Consider the following 24,181-nt stretch of genomic DNA (forward strand, 5'->3'; position numbering starts at 1 on the left):
TAAACTAGCCTCTCTCTTGTTTAGACCCTTGGTACCATTGGAGCTCACCTAGCAGGCTTTGCCACTATAGTTGTCTTACGTTTGTCCTGAAGACACCCACGCCCCAGCACAGTACAACTAGAAGTATCAAAATGTCCATTGTATCAAGGAATAGGATTAAGATGACCATTAATAAGAGGAGAGATTTAGTTGAAGAGGGTCACAAAAGAACCATTCTACCAAAAGCCATGAATCTCGTCAGGATTTCCAGCCCTTTTAAAGGCGAGGTCCTGTTTGCTGGTCTCATGCACCAACTGTAAAAAAAAACATGTTTCTGCAAAGAGAACATCTTTCTCCAGACTTGAGGTGCAAGGTGTGTAATAGGTAGACCGGTCATTCTCTCGGTCCATGTTTTTATTTATCTGGCCACTCCGGTTTGTGTTGTTATATCGTCCCAAACAGCTAATCCAGGCATTCAGAGCCAGTGGGGTGATAAGAGGCAATAAAGGTTGTGTGTGGGAGGGAGGAGATGAGGAGACAGGCTTGCCCTGGAGATGAGCAGAAATAGAGCGGATTTGAGCTGTTCTCAAGTCTAGGACGCTCAAGGGGAGAGAAACAGTGTCTTGGTTAAGCCCACAGGCACTGCTACTTTACTGCAGCTTGCTGATAACTGTTTTAATATACACTTAACATCCACAGGCAGAATAATCGATACCTAGAGGAGGCACATAACTGGCTGGAATGAGTTGCTTCTGACCATCCAAGGGAATGGCGAAGGTTTGACAGTCCATGTTCATATTGTATCAGGAATCAATCACATCACGTTTTGACGGGGAAAGTGCGTGAGAAAGTGCCGGTAAAATGGGAATGCTCAGGTCTGCAGAGCAAGCACTGTGTGATAAAGCTATCCTATCTCTGGGAGAGTTATGGCCCTATTGCATCCGTTCCACATCTGTGGATACCCGCCTATATTCTGCTCACAATCCAGGGAACCCCATTTGCAAGAGATTGAATCATTCTATGGAACGCAGAGTGGTCTGCTCTGAAAAGTATATCTGCAACACTTCCAACAGTACAGTACTTCAAATAGAGCAACTGCGTACATATGCTAGTCTGCTATATCACATAAGCGTATTAAACTATGTGAAATACTTCTGCAGAGAGCATGATGCATGGTCATGAATGTTTCATCAATATTTCCAGCATACTGTCAAAACACCATTTTTTTCATTCTCCTTTTTCCACCGTGCTTTTGTGGATTGTATTTCCAGTGCTGAATCTGAGGTGGGATCTAAGTTTAGCCATGCAAATACGCCCTGAGGATTAAAACCTCGGGCAAGATTGGAAAGCAGCAAAGCATCCAAAAGTGTTTGCCAGTTAGGGCTGGCTGGTGGACCCAAGCGCACGACACAAGGTGTAGAGGTTCAGGGGGGTTTATTGACAAACAGACAGACCGGAGGAACAATGAAGGGCAGACGGGGCAGACAGGGCAGATGGGGCAGGCAGGCGGGGCAGGCAGGGCAGATGGGGCAGGGCAGACGGGGTATGGTAGATGGAGCTGGCGGATCTGAAAACAAAAAACAAGTTAGGAACTTGTCAATCGTTGTATTACCCAGATTTAGCCAAACAGGACTGACTGTGTAACAGAGCAGACGATCTGGCGTTGAGTGGAGGGAACACCAGGGCTGAAATACTGTTGGGTTGATGAAGGGATGGATGGCAAGTGTGTACGTTCAACGGGTAAGATGGAAAGGATGGTTTGGAATACAGGAGCCTGGAATCAGACAGACAGGGAGGAAGTGGAGGGATTGACAGCCAGTGTATTAATCATTGTAAGAAACACACTCATATACACCAAGCTGAGTCTAAATTACTGAAATAAGTGTGCACAAACACACACTGGCACAACACAAACAGTGCACATACACATTGTCTCTCTGTCTCTCAATCTCACACTGTCATAACTTACTGTAATACAGTTAAATATGATGTAAAATCCTAAAAAGTTATTATGTACTAAATAGCCTTCTGATACTACGGTTTCAGCAACAAATTGAGTACAGACTCGTTGTATATTGATTCACTTTGGTGCTCTATTCTGTCTCAAACTTTAACCAAAGTTTAACCCTTCTTCACTGGGGTATTTCACATCACTGATGAATCATTTATTCACACCAGATGTTATCTAATTGCGTTGTCTTATTACGGTGTCATATGGCTCACCTCTGATTCTGATGTGTTGATAGAAGCCATTCCTGTACATCATTGTCACACATCAACTGCTCCTCTTTTTTGCTTCAAATTCACACAGTGAAAGTAATGCATACCTTGCTGGTTGATGATGTACATCTGAGTTTTTGTGTGTTACAAATAGCTATTGGTCACATAGTGCCTGTACAATTAAAATAATACCAATCCTCTCATAAAATGACACAATGCACAACGATCATCCTCATTATCTCCACCTTCTCCCTACAGCGTCTCACAGATGCCCTCTGTGACAGTTATCAGTTTGTCAATTGCTCTAAAATGTTTTGTCACTTGCAGATTGGATTGTAAATAATTGAAGGCAGCAGTGTGTCTTAATGCATCAACGCTGTCTCTCATGACAGGATGGAGTAAACAGTTAACCCTGTGTGCTGATTCTGTCTGATTGTGATTCAGGACACAACGGGACCAGAGCAGGTCCAAAAATGTCCAGAGAAGGTCCAAAAGGATGTGCAAATGTAGGACAAAGAAGCCATATAGGTTGGTGTGAACAGGCAACTACCACTATCTGATGAGAAACTTTAGTGTTTACTGTACGTGGTATTCATACGTGGAAAAGTACATTTTATATAATTTTTTTTAGCAGAAATATTACTAAACATCTCTTGACATTGCTCTCCTTATGCCAGAGAACCAGATAGCTCAGACTGAAAACAGTTCTACCTTTGTTAGGTCTGTGAAATATTTGAACAGAATACCCACACACCCTTCCATATTCATCCACTCTGGCTGAGCCAGTCTCAGTTTTCCTCTACCTTTACTTTCGTAAGTGTGTTTGTCTGTGTGTGTGTGTGTGTGTGTGAGAGAGAGAGAGAGAGAGAGAGAGAGAGAGAGAGAGAGAGAGAGAGAGAGAGAGAGAGAGAGAGAGAGAGAGAGAGAGTGTGTGTATGTGTGTGTGTGTGTGTGTGTTTTAGTAATGGTGTGGCTTCTCCCCATACACCTCCCCTCCCCCTTTCTACCTATCATAGCCGCCAGTCAAAAGTCGAGCAAGTATATCCAGACAGCTTGGAGCTAATCAATTCTGACTGGAGTGTCTGGGTTGGCAGTGGCCCTCCTTTGATGGGCACAGGTTGCAGTGGGTACTTTATCTAACAGCACTAAAGCGTCTCACTGGCAGCTGTTGGCATGTGCCGTCCACCTCATTGATCCAGCCCGTCTGTGCGGGGCTGCATAATTCTGTTTAATGTATGAGGACCGAGGGGTTTGGGGCCTGTCAGAGGCAGTAGAGACTGATCCTCCCTGCCTCATACTAATGCAGCATGTCAGGCTTTTTCTCTGGAGAGCCCTGGCTGCAGGGAGGACTGGGGACTGGGCTCTAGCCACGCAGACTCAGTGAAGAAGGGCTGGCTGTAGCCAGGGTGATCTCCAGGTGATCTTAAACATAGGCCCACTTTGTTTAGTGTCTCAAAGGTATGAAGTCTACATCTGAGAATGATTTCAGGAAGTACAAAATGTGAAATGTTTTCAATGAAAGGGTCAATTGAAAGGCATCTAGAGTCATTACTGCTATGCTTTGTGTGTTTTCTTCAATTCAAAACAAGAAATAAATTGTCATCTTGATCTTGACATTGTGTGGCCATAGCATTGAAATGATTAATCTTTGAAGGTTGATGGTTTAAATAGTTGAGAAGTGATGGAACACATTTATTGTGTGTGATATGTTCTATCAAAATGCCAAAACAATCTTGCTTTAATAAACTGCATGTACAGAGCTACCAATTAGTGTAATCAGCACTACCGGTTACATTCTATCACTATCAGTTACTTTGTCTTTGTTCGTGTTAATACGCCTGTTTATTTCAATTGAAACTATTCAGCACCCAAATGCTTTGAAACTTCTGAAAGGTAATATTTGTATCAGACAATAAAGGTGCATAGCCTCCAGCTAATGATTTGTAATCTGTCATGTTTCACTGCTGGCTTCCTCACATACACCTCATAATATAAAGGGTCTAGGTATGCCACATGCTAATAATCATGATGAAACATGGATTAACATCATCCCTTGTGTGTTGAGCTGTTGTTTGTAATTTGTCGATGAGGGACAGAGGGAGAGAGAGGAAACGAGAGAGAGGTAAATGTAGAGAGAGCAAGGGGAGATGTGAACAGGAGAGAGGGGAGAGAGGCTAAATCCATGTTTAGGGTGCAGCGTTAGAAAAGCACCCAGGGGGTCCTGCACCCTAAACATGGAGAAAGGTAAGAAAAGGAAAGAAAATATCCCTATTAGTACACTTTAATGATTTATTTAGCATTGTTTGCCCAAATCATCACCCATTATCATTTTTATAAATCATACAAACTATTTTCAATAGACAGTTTTGTTTTACATTTTGTTAATAGCAACATCAGAGTACTAAATGTATAGAGGACAAGTCCAATGAGATTCGCATTTACAGTGCTTGCAAATACAGAGCTTAGAAGTACAAGAGTAACCAAATCAAAATCACCTGGAAATTTAAATACCAATACCTACAAAAAGAAGAGAGATGTGATTCATAATACACAAAATAAAAATTGTACAACATTTAGCCGTTAGAGACTGACTGTGTGTACAGTTCCTCTGTGTATATGTGGGTGTGTTTGTGTGTATATTATATTCATAGGTCTTATACAAAAGAAACAGAGGTACTTCTTTATATATTAAACACAAATATAAAAGATTGAAGAGTCACAAAGTACAAATTTTTCATTTTATGGCAACACCAAGACTCAAGTTAGGTTCTATGAGATAGTATGGAACGTGATTGTAAGTGGATTTTGCTGAACACATTGCTGCGTGCCCCCATGTGACACAACACAAATATAACGTGTTTCTACTGTTGGCTTTGGGAGCAAGACCACAAATAAACATCTTTCAAAGACCCAGATGTATGATATTCATTTTAGCTTCAACTGCCCAGAGACATAAGTTGGCCTATCTCATGATAGCCATGTACTGATCCAGTCACACTCCAGTATCTCAAATATCAATGCTGAACTGGTACCAATCAGTGACCGCTCTAAAGGCATCACATCATTTCTGAGGCCCTATGTTGTGCAGTAGTACTGTAGACTAAGCGCATAGGCAAATGTATGTCATGCAAAGCCTTGTTCACAATGAAAAACCTCAAGGCTGTGATAGTGAAGTAATACAAATAAATTGTTCAAGTCATTGACTGTATTGATAAGCACTGGAATAGTGTCGGTGATAGCTCTTATACATACAATAATAATGAAACATGATCCACAAGAAGACTAAGAGCCCTCTGTTATTGATACACTAGGCATACAGTATGTAAAGGGATGATGAGGGATGATTAGAAAGCTAATGCACATAAAGGACAGTTCACACGCTTCATAATCATTGCACTTTGCCAACAACCTTTGCCAACCTTTTACACAGAATTAATACGATTGTACACTTGTCGTTTTCATATGAATGTCCACTGTCCACTTTTTGTGTAGATTTGTATTCTATCCAGATGTTTTAGTGTTTACTATTAATCTAGGCTACTGCTTACTCTGAAAGACATGGAGTATTGTTTCCATTGTAGTTGTCAGAAACCAGGGGCTGAAGTCAGTATACTATGGCAACAACCTGTCTTTGCTATGCTCTTCATAGCGTTCTTTATGATAATATTTCTCAGTCTCAACCGAACAGTTGGCTGTTCGGTTGAGACGGCGGATTGTTTGGATGTGTAAGACATCCCACTGTCTGTGATTGAACAGAGTGGCAAGACAAACTGACCCTTCTGCTTCTGTACTGCTTCATATGGATAAAATAACATCAGAAACATCCAGCTAAAATCTCATTCTGGTTAGGATAATCAATATGTGTCAATCAACATGCCAGATGTGTGAAACACAGCTAAATCCAAAATCCTACCCGATTTGCAGTGGATGACACATCTTTCATCTTGCTGATGGTATAAAATCCTTAGTTAATTGACAGGTTTACTGTAATTGTGTCAGATGAGTGCACTACGTTTTGCTGAAGGGGAGAGCAGAGATGTCAGCTGTAGATACTCATTTGCTCACAAAAGGTGTGTGAAGTCTTTGGTGTCTACCTCAGATCTCTCTGATCTAAATTGTTCCTTCCCACTTCGTAACATGAATGCGACATATGAACCGTTCACTTTTAGCTTTTAGCACTAACAGACACAACACATGACATTTCTGTGAATGTACTAAGTTGCCCTGATCTAAATATGCCAAATGAATGACTATGAATAGATTTGCATGAGCCAGGTGGATCCTTGATTATTATTTTCTTGTTTAATCTAGTTCTTTCCCAGACTTCTATTCTTGTCCGTCTGTCCTGGTTTTCACTCCTGCTCTGTAAATATGAGTTCATTCACAGACGCTAGTCATTTTCTGTGCCTCCAAAGAACAGCAAGCACATGTAGTCTGGGGCCTCTGAAGTGCTTACATGAAGCTATAAATATTAACACACATATTTGAGAGAAATAAATGAAGCTCGATTTGAATCCAACTTCTTGTCATGGCAGCTATTCTTGGGTTTACATTACTTCCCCCCCTTTTCAGCTTCATATTTCCAGATAGCACATATGAAAATGAGGTTACATTTTGTGAATACCATGACATGATTTGCCAGTTAATCCTAGAACAGCAGCATTCAACTGTTAACCCAGTATACAATCTAAAGACCATACAGTATCATACCCGTCTATTATTGACTCACTAGGACTGTTGCCCTCTTACATTCTGCCTCAAAACAACTTTTCAATGTGTGAAATATTGCAGCGTCTATTTAAGTATTGTATTGGTTAACTAAATATATATTACAAGTACTGCTTGAAAGTGCAGGTATGGAAGCTTGGCACAAGGTAAGTTTGTTTTATGAAAGAAATACTTTAGTTACACATGTAAACAAAGACACTATTCCCAACCTAGCCAAGCCTTTCCGAAAAAGGAACAGGTCTTGAAAAATAGAACACACCTGTACACAAATAGAAGTAAATATATATAAAATACATTTACACATGTATAATTTACAATGATTTTGTAACCTTCTGACTATTAAGATAACACTTTATTCAAAAAATATATGTTATGTTGAATTGACAACTCCCCAACATGCATGTTGGTGCTGAATTGGCATGGTCATTCATTAGGGGTTTGGTGTGTGAATGGACAAAGGTGTAAACCATAATTGTACGTTGGTATATGGGTTAATGGGTCAGTTAGTCAACTCTTAAATTACCAACAGGGATTTAGGTACATCTTCTGCCTGGAGCTCAGTGATCAGATAAATACATGCCTGAAACACAGACCACCTCATGGAATAAGCAGATAAAGATTTTTCCATATTCTATATTCAAATCATGTCTCTACTAGTCTGTATATATATATACCTGTCCAATCCAAACATTTTAAACTGTAATTTTGTATTATTGTGCTTTAAACATACCCACAGAGCAACTCTTGGAGCAATACAACTTTGGGAAGTATCAATCTAGACTTTTAAATGATCTCCAGACATTACCTACAATGCACACAGTTGTGTACCATACTGCCAAATTTAAATGGTCCTGTCCTTTATTGTTCCACCTCGTACATTGCAGATTCATACATCATGGCTAATTTAAGAGGGCAGCCCTTCAGATACCTCTGTAGTTTCTGGGTTCTGCACAACTGACAGAATATGTTTACTGTTCAATATGCTCCCAGAAGCACCTCTAAATGTGTGCACAACCTCACAACTCATTCATTGATTCGTTCATTGATTTCTAAAGAAGCTGACACACTGCAAGCACAGCCAGCAATGAATAGGCCAATGGACTGGGAGAAACATTACTGATGTGAGCATTGTACTGTATGTCTAATGTAAATCCACTGTACATAGCTCTAAGATCCCAGTCTCGTCATTGATTCTGATGGATCAGCTTGATGAGCTTTCGTGATTGGAGCTGTATTTAAAGGACAATATGCCGCTAATTTAGACATGAGGGAGACTTTTTCTATTCTCCACTGAAGGGAGAATAGCAATTTATTTCCATTTGTGCATCCTTCCTGTCTCTTTATTGTACAATGTGTTTGGTTCTTCATTACAAAGCTCCAGTTTTACAGTTACTGTCATGTACATTTGTTTAGACTACTTTTGTAGAAGACTTTTGGAATGTTCTTCTCAACTTAATTTGTTTACTGATTACATTAATCAGTGAAAGGAGGGCAGATTCAATATCCCAATCCTTTTCTGATTTGAATAAATTATTGCATTTATAACAAACTCACTCCAATTCTTCAGTTAATTCTTAAAGCTGCCTGTGTCCATCCAGTCAATATCCAACCCATCACTGAGTATTCTAAATTATAATGGTGGTGCAGGAATTCAGATAATTATTGTAATCAATGTATGTGTAAAAAGCTGACCTGAGGCAGTACAACTATACTGCTAATCACCTTTCATGTCTTCTATCCACATAATTATACTGTACCTTCCATCGTTAAATAACCATCGTTAAAACACCATGTCCATCGAGATTATTTTTATATTCTTACAGAGAAAAAGTCATACCCATCATGATAAAGCTTCAATCATCTGTTGTAGCTGGGTGTGTGTTCCAGATCACCCCCTTTGTTTTAATCTCAGATTGGACAAAAGAAGTTGGTTAACAGTCCAGAAATCCAGTTTCACAGGAACTGCGCTGTTGGGGTTGTGACTGACCTCTTTTATGTATAAAAATAGACAAGACTACTCTGGTTTTAAAATGGGACTTAGTAACAATGCCTTAAATTAGGTGCAGAATAAAGCATTTACCGTTTCTTCTTTTTTTTTCTTTCCTCCCATACTCAATGAATAGTGCTTCATACTGTATAAATATCTTTTGGATCGCACCACAATTCTTCAAACCTTTTTCTCAAAACATATTCAAATACTTGTATAACATATTTTTTCTTTGTTTCATTATAAAAACGATGGAATCAGGTTGATACAGGGTAAATATAGCACTCTGTCTTTTTTTTGTCCAAGGATTGTTGTCATTAATAGTTTCTTTTATACAGATTGTGGCACATAGTGGCTTTATTGGCACATTGTTCAGAAATCCTCTTCCACAGACAGCAGCTGCTGGGATCCTCCTCCCAAAGTTATATATCCTCTTTGAGACGTCGATAACGTCTACCATCTTGTCCCACATGTCCAGTAAATATATCTACTGTAAATGTTACCTCTACGTTGTCATCTAACAACATCAGGTCCCTGGAAAGTCATGTAATGAGTGGCAGCAATGCGGCTGCTCCGTTTGTAGGAATATTTAGAAAAATAAACATCTTCACCGGTGTCCAGAGAGATCCAACTATTTTACAAAATTGGCCGTTGTTTTGTGTAGGTTGTTTCTGTTGCTTGGTAAGTGACCATGGGAATCTGTTGGTAAAAACACTATGTTAGTCCTCCTAGTGGATAGAATTGAAGACAAGATCAGACTGATCCAAGGATCAGAATTCAAAAGGAGGAAAGGCTGGATTCAACAAAAAAGATTTACAAGGATGCAAATTATTGCACTACACTTGATATATACATATACGACTTCACATATCTAAGACTGTTCCTTAACTGAGACTAATAAATGTCCAGACACTGACTTGGAACTGTCCTTTTCCTCAGCTACCTGCAGGCATTCTATTCCTTTTTAAAACTGGGTCAATAACAGACTTGTGCCTTCCCCCTGGGCTTTCCTCCACACTGTGGGGCCAGAGCATGTGTTTAACTTTCACGCATTGAATTTCAAATGGAGGCACTCCAGCATATATTGTCCAGCATATATTGTCCAAATTGTGGGGAAAGTCAAACGAAAGTGCCCCTTTTCCATAAAATAATTCAAAACATTACAATATTGGCACGAATGAAGACCACAACCGCATAAATGCATGATATGTTTTGTAAATGGTAGATTGCGGAGATGAATGGACCCATTTCAGCATAAGCTGCCAATAAACATATTTTTGTGTACAGATCTACTTATAAAGGCAAAATAGATTTTCTTTTCCCGTTACGAGATAACCTTTTCGGAAAATACAGCAAATTGGTTTTAAAACATCTGAATAATTTTGGGGAGGTATAAAAGCAGATTTAACAGAAAAATCCTCCCCTCTGTTCCTAAACTGGGGGCATATCACCACAGAGATCAAGATGGCTAAGGCTCAGACCAGGATTTGAGGAGGGGCCAAAGTGGCACAGTACCTACCAGAGCATAAATTCAGGAAGTATGTTCTGCCTACAGAAAGTGTAAAAGGCCTTTATCTGGTCAGCAGGAGATCTCAAACCATTTCTCCGACACAAAGGCCACAGGAATCAGCTGCCTTTCTGTAGGAGAAGGTCTGTAAGAAAAGAGTGAGTAAAATATTCAGCCTACTCAATATTCAAAACTACATTCTAGTTTTACTAAGGGTGTTGCAAACAGTTCTCAAGGGGATGTTTAATATGTATAAAACAGTGTGTAGATAACTGAACAATGTCAACAACTAAACTATGCATTAATATTTTTTTCTTAACATAGTTTACAGCTTTAACTGTTTACAAAACATGTAATGAATCGTCAATGGACTGTTCAGCAGTTTCATGAATAGAGAAAAAGGTTCCTATAAAGCCCTCCTCAGTCATTTTACCTATTCCCATTGTATGTGGTCTTGTAGACGGGCATCTGCTGGATCATCTCATCCGTGTAGATGGGCACGGCGGTCCCCACACATTCGTGCGAGCACTGCAGGCTGTCGTTGTAGCCCGTGTACATGTCCAACTTGCTGGGCACCCGAGCGGGAGTGAAATCCGTCAGGTTCTGGCAGCTCTCCTCTTGTTGGTGGATTTTCCGCTGATGGCTATTGTGACGACCATTCCCGGACTGTGCACAGCTACAAAAACACGCACCAAAGACAAGAAACAAACATAAAATCATACCTTGTACCACTGTGAATCGAGTGGTTAAGAAGACACTTTCATCCACTAATTCATGTTTTGATGTAATGTCACATAAAATAGTGTGAGGGTTAAGTTTGGAGTAAAGGAATCTTTCCTACCAGTTTTTAAGGACAAGTGTTGTGATCAAGGCTGCAATAACCATAATGAGAGACACAGTGATTGTGATAATCTGGTGAACTGCCAGACCTGCAAAGAGACCAAACACAGGGAAATGCTAAACATTTAGTTAAGAACAACATTCTGTAATTGGCACAAAAAGGATCTGCCCATTTAAACATTTAAATACAATACAACCGTTTTTACAACTTCACTATAGCACAAAATGCTATTGCTATGCATTTTCCTCAAAATTGTAGTCAATATATCTATAAGATTTCATCCCTTTTTTACTATAACCTTTCTCTCAAACTAAGAAGTCAAAATCTTGCTTAATGTTGATTAACCCTCTGAGCCTTTCCATCAGTTTTATCTAAAGTTCTGGAGGACAGATCAAACATTCCAGAACAATCTACAGTGTAACACATCAGCAGGTATACTTGGCTAGTCAAACTGTCTCTACCCATTGACATACCAAGAACAGCACCAAGTCAAACAGGATCGAAACACAACCCTGTAACTGCTGTAGTTAAATAAGTCTGTAGTTCAGACTTATACACCCAAAGTCGCATAGCTACATATACATGGGTAAGTGCATTTCCACTTTATTGTGCATTCCTGTCTTAAGTACTCTTTAGTAAGTAACTTTTCTGAAAGCCTTTGATTTATTGTCTATAGGGGCTGAAGATGATCAAAGCAGTAAAAAGCAAGTAAACAATAATACTTTTAACTTGTCTGGTTAGCATTTCTGTATGCACAAGACACTGCCTAATCTGGGAAACAACACAAGGGCATGAGGAGAGTGTTTGTATAGTCCAAGACAGCACTACCAGATCTATCTATTAATGGTTATGAGACATCATGTGCTTAACAGTGGTGCTCCCTGCCAAGCACATCGCAACAACCTGGATACGACTCAGTCGCTCATCCAGCTAAGGTACTGTACATGCTTTTGCAGTGTGATAAGAAGGCCTTACAGTTGTGTATTCTGAGATGTTTTGTCTCTGTGACATCATACCAAATAACTGCACTACAAAGGTTATATTGTGTAATTTAACCCCCAGAACCCCCAAGGTGCTGATCCCTCACTATTGGCAAAGTGAAGTAATCTACAAACACCAATGCTGTGCATGACAGCTGAGTGGAGTACAATTTCTTTTTGTGTGTGTGCATAGGTGTGTGTATGTGTGTGCTGGAGCACGATCCACCATGGTACAGGGAACATGTAGTAGGACAAAAGCCCTTCATGATGAAAATGTCCTCACAGGCCTCATAAGTCTAACCTCCCCATCAGCCAACTGCCTGGTGGCTGATCCAAGCCAATTTGTCATCGGGATAGCTCTAAAGGAACTGCTACTCAGTCATTTTAAAACAGTTTACAGGCTGCTTGTGATTTGGTAGCTGGCTGACTCATCCCTCGCTCATTGTGCATATGAAGTTGGATAGCAAACTTCTGTGGATAGGGTGCACAAAAAGTGAGCCAGGTCAACCTTGGATTAATGATATCTCTGGCTTCCACAGGAAAGCCTCCCTTCCCCATGCAATCAGGGTCCCTCTGCAGCACAAGCACATTAACTTATCAGGCAAGTCATTTGCATTTCTCTCTCTTCCACCTCTGCCTCTTTGCCTCCCTCTTTCTCTCTCGCTGACATCAAGGCTAAAAGTTGAAAGTGTGGAGTAATATATTAGCATCTGTCCCAAGTTCATGGATAATGGAGCCTGCCCTTGACCTTGATCAATAGTTGAGGTATCCATGGAGAATTGCTTCATTTCACATCATGTCAGTGTGAAAAGGGCTTCTCTAGCTGAGATTACCGGCTTAAACATGCCCAATGAATACCAGACAGGAACCCAGCAATACAAAACCCAGTCTTAAGTCTTTTATAACTTCATTTCTTTGGCAGGGCATTATGAAGGAAAAGATAATATGTCAGATAATGACTGAATTGACAAAGCTGAGGGCTGACCAATTCCCATCCAGAACTACAAGTTGAAGGGAGAACAATTTGGCCTGGCTATTCGTAACTCATTGTGCTCTGGCAGTGAGGCTGAAAAATCACCTCTGGCAGTCACCTTGCTTCAGAGGAGCTGGGTTAGGTTTTGTTTGGTCGAATCACTGCCAAACAAAGAGATGGAGAGAGAGACAGATAGAGAGATTCTGACCCCTGTGCCAGCAGAGTTTGAGCTACACTGAAGCTCCCGGAGAGAAATAAATGAGGTTTTCGCTTTCATGGCCATGACAGTTTCATAAACATGCCATATACAAGCATAGTGGTTTCATAAATTCACCTGTTATCTGCTCTTATTAAGATAGGGCTTGAAAGACTAACTGCCATGACCAAATAAAATAGATTACTAGAACTGAGCTGGAAATGTCAGTATGACAAGTCAATGGTGACCTGAGAGACACAAAGTGCACCTCTACAACAATACATGTTTTCCTTTCAGAAATGCCTCCAAAACGTACTCTAAGGTTTGAAATGTAAATGATCTTTGTATAGCACCAACAGCCTAACAGCATACGTAATACAATCGAGCTGCTTTAAAAGCTGTGTGGAAAAGGCCCCTCAATTGTGAACAGTCACGTTACTCCCACTCGCAAGCACATTTCCAGAATGTGTCTCTCATTTATAATGCATTAAACTTCCCAGAGTGTGAGGGCTGACTAGCAGTGAAACTCAACCCTCTGTGCCCCCGCCCCCCACCAGTTCCTCTGCCCTCTTTGCAGCTCTTCTCCAATCCTTCCTCCCACGCGAGGCACCTGAGCATGGGGGTAGTCGGGGCAGGGGTTGGGGGCGGGGGGGTGGTGAGGGCAGCGGTTAGGGGCGGGGGGGGAAACCTTCCATCGACGACCCACTGATGGTTGGCAATTGCCAATTAACGTTGATGTCAAAGTGTCAATCTAGGTTGATTTCCACTGAGTCACTGAGCAATCTAAAACACTCACGAAGCAAGAGGGTGCTTCTGGAGAGAAGGAGGGCGAGCGGAAGAGAGAGAGAGAGAGAGATAGAGATAGAGAGATAGAAAGATTGAGACCAGAGACAATTATTCTTTTCTCCCAAAGTCAAAGGCATTGCTGCATAATTCAATCACTCCGCAGTGGATGAAATGTTCTGACAGTAGAAGAGAAGGGAGAGTTTGAATTTTGCTTAAGTTTTCATGATTGTCTCGTTCACCCAAAGATCCAATTGTCCTGCATGCTTGTACTTCATTTACGATTGTTTGGAAAGATGGCTCGCTGATCTCATTGTGTTAACCATAGAAAAGTGGATTGCTTTGGTGCAACCGAATACATTTAAATTGGATTTGAAAAAGGTGCTTTAGGTTTCAATTTGTGCAAGTCTTGATAGAATGTTAAGGGTGGGTAGTGACAAGTGACCATTTTTCGCGTCCTATTTAGTCTTGTAACATTTGACTGTTTACAGTCCTGATGCAGACTCACGTAGATCCTTAGAGACACATTTACATTTCTCGGGCCTCTAAGTTGCTTTAGACAGATATTAAATATAAGGTTTGCTGCATCCAGTACAGGTACGGTTAAAGTCAGGAAAAAACGTCCACAGTAGTGGTGCGGATTTGGTTTGAGTTCAGGGTTAGGTTAAGAGTCAGTGTTACAGTGGTAACACTGACTCTATGTGACTCGGAGTGGTAAGGTTAGATATAGTGAATACACGTGAATGGGCTGGTCATGAAACGTTTTCTACAGGCAGAGATGTCGAGCCATGAAGGAGCTGAGCATCAGAGACATACAGTACAGCAGCATCTGCTCAGTCGGGTCACTTCATCTCCTCTTGGCTGAGTTTCTGTAATTCAAAGAGCTTGACTGTGCATGCCTGTCACCAAGCATCAGCATTTAAGTCCAGATTTAACGCTTGGGACGGAGATTCATTTTACCCACTTTATTGAGAGTCAATAGAGAGTAATGGTGAGATTATCGGATTGCCATGGTAACCGGTTGGGGAAGTATCTAGTTCTCTCTCTCTCTCTCTGCTCTCTCTGCTCCACAATTGTACAAGTCGCAATGCAACATTGTGCAGAATTTGGCCATTTGCCAAATTTTGCTCACCTTTCAAAATTGAAATACTGAAGAACCTCGGGACCTAGCATTTCATTTTAAATGTGCTGACTTGTTTTTGGCAGGAGTTTGCTCTGACTTATTTACTTGATTGTTCATTTAACTTATCTCCACTTTTGAAACATGATGAGATACAGAGATATCAGCAGCAGGATCCATGTATTTTGAATGTGTTTAACATGTGGCTGGATATTATCAGTTATTCACCCACCATGCGTGTTTATGGTGCTTACACCCCCACCCGCCACCTACGGTCTTCTTCAGACAACTGCCTGGTGGTCCCACCGCTCAAGAGCGCCCGGTCCCAACACAAGCTTTTTTCCTGTCTGGCCCCCCAATGGTGGAACCAACTCCCCACCTCCATCAGGGACACTGACTGTCTCCCCACCTTCAAGAAAAGGCTCAAGACGCACATGATCCGGGAGTTCAATGGTACTTAGGAATGGTTTGCTGGACCCCATGTTAGTTTCCTCAAGGATCACAATGACTCTTGCTTAGAGTCTTGCTGCTCTTGTTGGTTAGTGGTAACTGATTTAAATTGTTTAAATATTTTTTACTGTTGCTTGCTTTTCTACAGGTACACTTGCACTTATAGCAATTCATGTTGTTCAATTGTAACTTGTTTAACTACATGCTCTTGTGGTTCTTCCCTTTGGCACTTATTTTGGTTGTTCACAATATGTGCTTCATGTTTTGGCTACCCGCAATGTTTTTGGGGCTATCTTGTTGTTATTATCAGTGACCTATGCACTTTGTAAAGCTCTCTCTTGGAAGTCGCTTTGGATGAAAGCGTCTGCTAAATGAATAAATGTAAATGTAAAATGTAAATGTTTAACTATTCCACTTAGACGAATGACAGAGCAGAACCAGGTAGGCCTACATTATATATGTACCCACTTTTGGTGGGAGGATACTTTTAGTTATTTAAGCTTTCAACCTCACAATGTCATGATGCGATAACAAGGCTGAGATATCAGCAGCAGGTCTGCTACTGCAGTTTTAATCATTTCGTATCCATGATAAAGCTCCCTGGCCCATCTGTGTGGCTTGAAGGACTGCAGCTAGCACAATAACCAGGAACAATCACTGAACATCTGGAGGCTCATGGCTGTAAAGCTGCCTTCATGCAGTGACCACAGGGACATTAAAGCGGAATGATCAAGTGGTCCACCTGCTTCAATCCATCACTGTGTGCCATACTGGGCTGGGCTGTACAGTAAAGGCTACTTGTGTGCTAAACACCAACTGTAGAACAGAGCTGGGCTTGTGTCACAATGAATTACGGCCACTAAGGATTTTTAATATTGATGTGAATTTACATAGTGTACAGTTTATTTTATAGCTTGAGTGATGATGAAAAATTGCAAATTGATTCATCAAACTGCCACCACCATGACGTTTGTGTGTAATGAAAATGAGCATCCAACATTTATAGATAAATATATCGTTTTCATTTTAAAAAAAACATGCCAGTTATATGCCATCACTTGTACTATAAAACTCTCAGTTTTGCAGACCAGCATTATATCACCATCTGTCACCCTTTTCTAACCTGGACTAAGCTTTAGGTAAAACATGTTTTTAGTCAAGCAGTCAGACAGGATAATGTTATGTAAAAGGAACCCAGAGCCTGTATTGAGAGAGAGAAGATGTACTGTATTTCTTATGCATTACGAGCATGGGAATATTCCAGAGAGAACATTTTGTCAGACTAGGTAACTGGACCCTTTCATGTTTCATTGATGCTATGAACCCACTGTCATTTTTACAATAGGCCTTTTAGATAACAATAGGCCTGTGTTCAGAACCTTCAAATGGCTGGGGAGGTTTAGGGGTGGGCGAGTCATATTCTCACCGGGTCCACCTTGACCCCCCATGCCTGCTGTGGGAGATAGGAGAGCAGGAAGCAGACCCTCTACCACAGGGTTTGTTTCATCAGCAGTAAGAGTGCACTGCTGCCTGTGTTGGGTAGTCATGCCGACAGTACGTGACATGGATTTGTGTACTGTGACAGCATAGGAAAGTTTGGGCTTTTTTTTTTTTATCCGACTAACAAAGAAGCTTTAAGTTGGAAGTCGGCCATGTACTCTGGTAATTTCCTTTCCTGGCTAGGGTGTCATACTGATATGATAATGTGCACCTAGTCATAAAGTATATAATTACGTTTTAATCAGCGTTGAGGTAGCACCAGTATTTGAGTTATAAGATTTCATTTCTGAGATACAAAAGGAAAAAAATATTTTTAATTCTACGCTGTACACACTGTACAGCAGTTATCTCTTTAAGACATTTGGTTCATAAATCACATCTAAGTTGCTGCACTGCTGTTAGTTGGTCATCAATATGTTCCACTGGACCTTTAGTTGCCCTCTCAATTTGGTGTGTAATTGTGTAACATTTATGTAAATGTGCCCAATGAGTAACAGTCAATTAACATAGTGCTCACTCACACATCGTTTAGGTTTTATGGGAACCTGTATGGTTCATATAAGAAGCTAGATCTTCTTGTTGATTTAATGAAAGTGTAAATCCAATGTGCTTACCTGCTTAAATTCATGTGCTAGCAGAACAGGGAAACCTTCCATAAAAATTACACATTGCTTTGGTATTTCAAATAGACAGGCACTTGGTTTAAACATTCAATCCCTAAATAGAACATTCTGAACTACCATCACGCATATATGCCAGTTACAAAGCCCTTCCCAGGAATTAGAGCAAGCTCACATTTGATCAATAGTTTCACAATGGTCAATTATGTCGACTGTATTTGACAGAATTCCAAGAAGAAAGTGTGTGAAACTCACAGTTTGTTATAATTCATGCTTCTACCCTGTTCTAGCAAACGTTATTTTTTCAGATAAGAACTGGCATGATGTACTTTGAATGAAATGAAACTCTACCTTGACAGTTCCCAGACATCCAAAAGACACTTTCATCAGTGACAGTCCCTCGCCATTCAACTGAACACTTTCCAACAATCGTCCTTGTAAGCCCAAGAAAATTGTGCTCCTGCTGTGTTTTTTTTTATGAAACCATCTATTTCTGAAGTGGAGATTTTCTTTATGAAAGCAGGTAAAATAAGGTAGGACATCTCAAAAGCAAATCTTCGTTAATTGAAAGACTGAAGTACAAAAGAAGGTCAAAATCGAAATTAAAATACAGAAGTTACAATACAATGGACTTCAGACTGAGGCTAACAATCTTCTACAAAGAGATCTCGAAGGTCTTACCTGGTGTGTCCCCATATGGCTTTGGTGGTTTGACAGTCTCCCCCGAGCTGACGCTGGCCTTTGTGGTGCTTAGCCTCCTGGGGGGCGGTGTGGTTACCACTGCAAACGTCCTTTGTGGGATCTTGGTAGTGGTGGTGGTGGTGGTGGCCACTGTGGTGGTCAAGGCCTTAGTGGACAGTGTGGATTTGGGCACCACTTTCCCGTCCTCGTCAAAGTTGTCCTCTGTTCCTGTGGGTCCCCAGTCGATAAATCCAGCCACTGTGGTGGTCCGGCCATCCTGAGGCTTGTCATCGCTGTCCCATTTCAGCTGCCTCCGCGCTCGCAGCAACAATCTCACAGCGTCTGATTTGCTTCCCCCAGGAAACAAAGTCTTTGAAACCGGTGCTGACAAATGCCCCACCTCTGTCTGAGAGTATTTTGACCGGCACTCCTTACACAACTGCCCTTTATGTGCCACTCTTCTGTGCTTATTACCCGCTCCTGCCACGCCTCTGCTGTCCAGGGGTGGAGGGACAGGGATGAGGGGCCAACGCCCTGGTGGGCTTCCAGTCCTCCAGTGGAGTATGCTGGGAGCATCCCAGAAGGGCTGTGAGGAACGGGGCCTAGAGCGAGGCACAGATTTGGAGGTTAGCTTGATCCCCAAGCCCTGACTGAGGGGGGTACAGAGGGAGAGATCCAGGGTGAGGTGGGTCATAGCGAGCAGGATCCACACCCGCCGCCCTACAGCGCTCCCCGGCCTTAGAGCAGACATTGGACTGGAGAAAGAAGAGGAAAGCTGTTTAGATTGGGGTATTGATGCATTTTTATATAAACAATAATAATAATAACTATTTATTAGTAGTATATAATTTCAAGCCAGTTTCATTTCAACGTTTTTCTGTTGATTAATACATTTCTAATATTTTCAAACTACGAAGTGTGCATGCATGGAATGCTGCGCACACCTGCATTTGTATTCCAAACACACTTGCTTTTGCTCTCGGCAATGATCTGCTCTCTGGCTAACTAAACTGAACTTCGATAAGAATTATTATAGCTAAGTACCCTACATTACAAAGGTCAGACGTTAAACAAACGTTGTAAAAACACTCTTAAGATTATGGCTTTGTCTTCCGTTGTCCTTGACTGTCAAAGCAGTGACAGTCCTTTTCCTTGATGTACAGATTGATATGAACCCAGCTCTGATTAAATGCTGAGGGACAAGGTCAGTCTTAGTTTGGCTGAGCATATTATTCAGCATTATCTCTGTATAGTCATCTTGATCCACAAAGGGCATTTTGATTATGCAGTGAGATGGAGCTGAAAGGTGTCAAAGTCACTTGTGGCTTGATATAAGCATAATACTGTAGTGTGCTATTACCAACACAAAAATATTAATGTATTCCATTCCAATTCTCAGTTTTCAAGGGAACCTAATCACCATCATGATTAATCATATTTTTGTCAATCCAGCTAACTTGTAACCTCACTGAACATTTGGCACTGCTGTTAAGTAAGATGTGGGATCGTCTTTGCAAGTTACAATACTGAGATGATGGAAACATTTTCAATTACAGCCTTGTGTTGCCCATGTGACAAAGACAAATTATTGATTTTGTGGGGGAACAACCGAATCATCTGTTTTTTTTAATCGTCCTTGTCCTTGGCCAACTCAATTCCATACCAAGGACTCATCTGCTCCACACTGTAGGGATCACTAAGAGACACTAGTGGGAACAGGTTCAACATTGTAAAGGGAGAGACCATTGCATTTTCGAGAATCAAAGACTCAATCAGTTCAACATTAAAAAGCAAACATTAAGTGAAGGGAAATAGTGAGAATAGGCCATAAACAGCAATTTTGGTTGTACAGTAGGCTAACGGTTGAAAAGTTCAAAACAGTATGGGTGGTGATTAAACATGTTGTCTCTCTCTAAGAGGGCCACTTGAGGTGACTTCTGAACCTAGACTGGAATTAATGCAATCTCCGATAAGGGAAGTGCTTGTTCCCCGCCCTGAATAATATTGATTTTAGGAGGAAGATTGGGATTAACACCTTTGCCCTGTCAAAACGTGCCATGGAATGTTTAATGATCAAGTGGCTTCAGTGTCCTCCCCAATCTGCTTTGCTGGGTTTAAATATAGCTGGAGGTAAAAATGCAATAATGAGTTTGATTTTGACAAGGGGTACACAACTGGACATGTGATTGATGTACAGTGGGTGGCCTAGTGTGTGGCCATCACAACCTTATCACTAAAACCATGGAGATCCCAGTTTAGGGATTGTCACATGAAACAGAAAAAGCTTGTAAAACTAGCCTTTGATTTGGCTGCCAGGACAAGCATAATGTTTTAATTATTCTTTATCCACTTATACGGTTGTTAAATACACACTGTTGATATTTCATTGATTATAGATTGCATTTTCTTGCATTCAGGCTCTTTTCATTAACACAATTCCACACCATTTTTAAGAATGTATGACAAAGACATTTAGACAAAAGTAAAAAATGCAAGGAGAAAAACTTCATGATGTGTCTGACAACAATATGACTTTGAAGTTCAAGCTTGACATTAAATCTTTCCTCAACCCCTCTTGGTTATTATAAAACATTGATCCTCGAGCCAGAAAAACTAGAGAAAAACACAATCATCCAAAGAGGGAGCCCACATACACATGCCCATCTCAACAAAGGGCTGAATACGTTGATTGTAAACAATATGCATTATTCAGAGAGTGTTTCGGCATCCAGCAGGCATATCTACAGCTGGATCTCAATATGCCAAGCCTATTCTGAAGCTGAACTCATACAGCGAATGAAATTACTTTCAGAAGCTGCAGAGCGGCCCATAATTAGTGTGTCCGTTAGCCCGCAGGACTTGGGCTTGAAGGTCAGCTAAAGACTTTCCTGAATGGTGATTCGAGCAAGGGGTTCAGAGAAGAGAGGAACATGGACATCCTTTAGTCCCTCTCTCTATCACACACACACACACACACATACACACACTGCATTGAGTGTTTAATGTTCTCTCTCCTTGTAGTCTCTCCCCTTGTACCTATTGATCCATGTTCCATGATGCCTGCCAAGTATGATGATGGCTCGAGATACGAGGGAGCCGTAGTTCTGTTCTGAGACTGTGTGTGTGTGCGTGTGTAGTTGTCTTTAATCAATCACTGGACTTAAGAAGTGTCTCTAGGTTTCTTGATTTGAGTGCACATTTACGACAGGAATGTTTCGTAGCAGTAACATGTTTTCATCTTTAACTACAAGAAATGGTTGTGAATGATATTGACATTTACATTTAGCAGACGCTCTTATCCAGAGCGACTTACAGTAAGTACAGGGACATATTGTCTATATATAGCTCGGGACTGAGCTTAATAAGACTCATCTGAGTAACACTTATGATTTCACATTTGAGAGCCGGCTTGAGCTGGGCTACAGTACACAGCAAATCCATTTTCAACTTATTTTGCATCTCTCTATAAATGCCAGTGTCAGGGGGTTAGGATTAGGCCTAGACAGGCATTCTAAATTAAGTACATGAACTTCATGGTTGAGGACGGAAGTCTGCAAAATATTAAAAGGTTTTCCTTTGCATAAAAAATATCATGGCATTTGACTCAAGACTTATTTATACAGCTAAATTGCATTTAATAGTCAGTCATACATTTTTTTCCAACTATGTTCAAAATTTGCTCCAGGCTGAAAGAATACAATGCTTTTAAATGAACAATTGAAAATATGCTTGATTAGATTTAGGCAATTCCACAAAACACAAACACATCACAGATGAATTATGGAAAAATCATAGAAGTAGTGGATTGAAGGAAGAGACGGCCACGACTGTGCATACACTCAAATCAGTAATCCATTGTACACAAACACTTCATGCCATTTACCTGCATTTGAAACTTGAAGTGCTCAAACATCCAAAACAAAGCCAACAAAAGGCAAAATAAACAACTAGTGACATTTAATTCCTTCAAGTCAGTCAGCAATAGATTCACTTCAGAAGCCTGGTTCAAATGCATGAACCACGGTGGGGGATGGTGGCAGTTGGATAGCCGTGCCTTCATTCACTGTGTTTGGGAATTATGACTCAAAGATGACTTGCTTTCCAGAAGAGGATGTTGCCAATATCCCCTTGTCAAGCTGTTGACACATCACTGTTTGCCGCGAGCAAAAGGGGGGTGAACTATAGCACTGGTCTCTGATCTACGCATTCTGCAGGAGAGCAGGATGGTTCAATGGTGCTCATGTTCAATGGCAGTATGACTAAGACACTTGTGACAGGGAAGCCGGTGACATTTTGATTCCCCCCACTTTGCTGGCGGCCGGACAGCAGACTGTGCTGGCGTCTACTCAGGGGGTTCTCTGGTGAATGAACAATGGCGACACTTCAGACTAACCTGGGTTTTAGACGCCAAATGTCAAGACTAGCTTCATGTCTAGAAAAGATGATAGCGCACACATGGTCAACCATGAAACACATTCATCATTCGTAATCGTGGAGTAATTGAATCGATTGCCGTGTAGCATTTCTTGGGGGGAATGAGTGATGGCGCTCATGTTCAGATCAGGTGTGTAATGAGGCCAGTCGTGATGACATTCATTTATTGAAAAATCCAAAGGGCGAAGGCTGGCTGCGCCTGATCTACACAGTCATGCTGCAGACTGGCGTCTCACCAAGTGCTACGGAGAACCAAAGACGCAGCAAAAAGGATGTGAGAATCAGACACGCTCAGATGGAAGAAAATGTCCCAGCCAACAGATAACAATTCCCTCAGATGGATGTCAATTCGCTGTGAGGGATGGTAATACAAACCTTAAAAGGTGCATTTTTATAGGCATAAATGTAAAAGAATTCCGCTAATGTTATCAGATAATTTATCAAATTAGCCTGAAGGAGATCTAGTACAGAGAGCTAGAGTAGTATCATCATAATCAGTTTAATCTAGGTCTTAATTATAACTTTTTTTTCCAGGCTTTGCAGGGACTAGGTCCTGGCAGAGAGCTTGTCCACCAATGGGAGGTGGAAATGGCCAGCCTTATATAATCTAGTTCACCTCCAGCCCTCCATTCTGTGCCGACATCAATAGAAATGTTATCAGCATGCCCTCAACAACCCCTTCACTGAGTACACATCATTTTCTTCCCGACACAGCCATTGAAAGGTGCTATGGTGAAGGTGACTCTGCCTCTGCTGAAAGCAGGTGTGATGGCAGTCAGGAGGATTTAGGGTGAATCAGCGCTTCTCGTATACAGTATAGAATACAACGATTTTGTGCCCAGCAGATAGCATGTGGGGCATTGTAAGACTTATCTACATGTACTGTAACAATTTCCATATTACTTAAGCAGATTACTTTGAACTGAATTGGGATTGCAATTGAGGGTACCTTTATGTGATCTATTGTATCCCAGTGTCTCCCACACTGTTTTAAAAATGGCCCCTGGTAAAATCACAAGGGAACATTATGCAAGCTACAGAATATAGATATTAATGTATTGGATATTTTTTTCTGTTTTGTTTTAACAGACCTCTTCTCCTAGACAATGTTGATATAGTAGATTTTGTAACTGAAAATTGTGGATAATTGCGGTATGCCTATGTGAAATTGAAGGATAAAGT

At 41.0% G+C, this 24,181-nt stretch overlaps 2 protein-coding genes across 2 annotated transcripts in view; one reads left to right on the forward strand and one right to left on the reverse strand.

Moving 5' to 3' along the window:
- The window catches only part of nadka (NAD kinase a), a 265,406-nt gene that overhangs the window by 111,864 nt on the left and 129,361 nt on the right, over nt 1-24,181 (forward strand). The window lies entirely within an intron of this gene.
- Nucleotides 10,494-19,316, reverse strand: ajap1 (adherens junctions associated protein 1). The gene is made up of 4 exons (XM_067239081.1): nt 18,566-19,316; nt 11,263-11,350; nt 10,855-11,097; nt 10,494-10,566 (listed from the first exon to the last, which is right to left on the reverse strand). Exons 1-4 carry the CDS (start codon nt 19,314-19,316, stop codon nt 10,494-10,496), a joined length of 1,155 nt encoding a protein of 384 aa, XP_067095182.1.

This window comes from Osmerus mordax, chromosome 7 (genome assembly GCF_038355195.1).
Source record: "Osmerus mordax isolate fOsmMor3 chromosome 7, fOsmMor3.pri, whole genome shotgun sequence".
Classification (NCBI taxonomy): Eukaryota; Metazoa; Chordata; class Actinopteri; order Osmeriformes; family Osmeridae; genus Osmerus; species Osmerus mordax.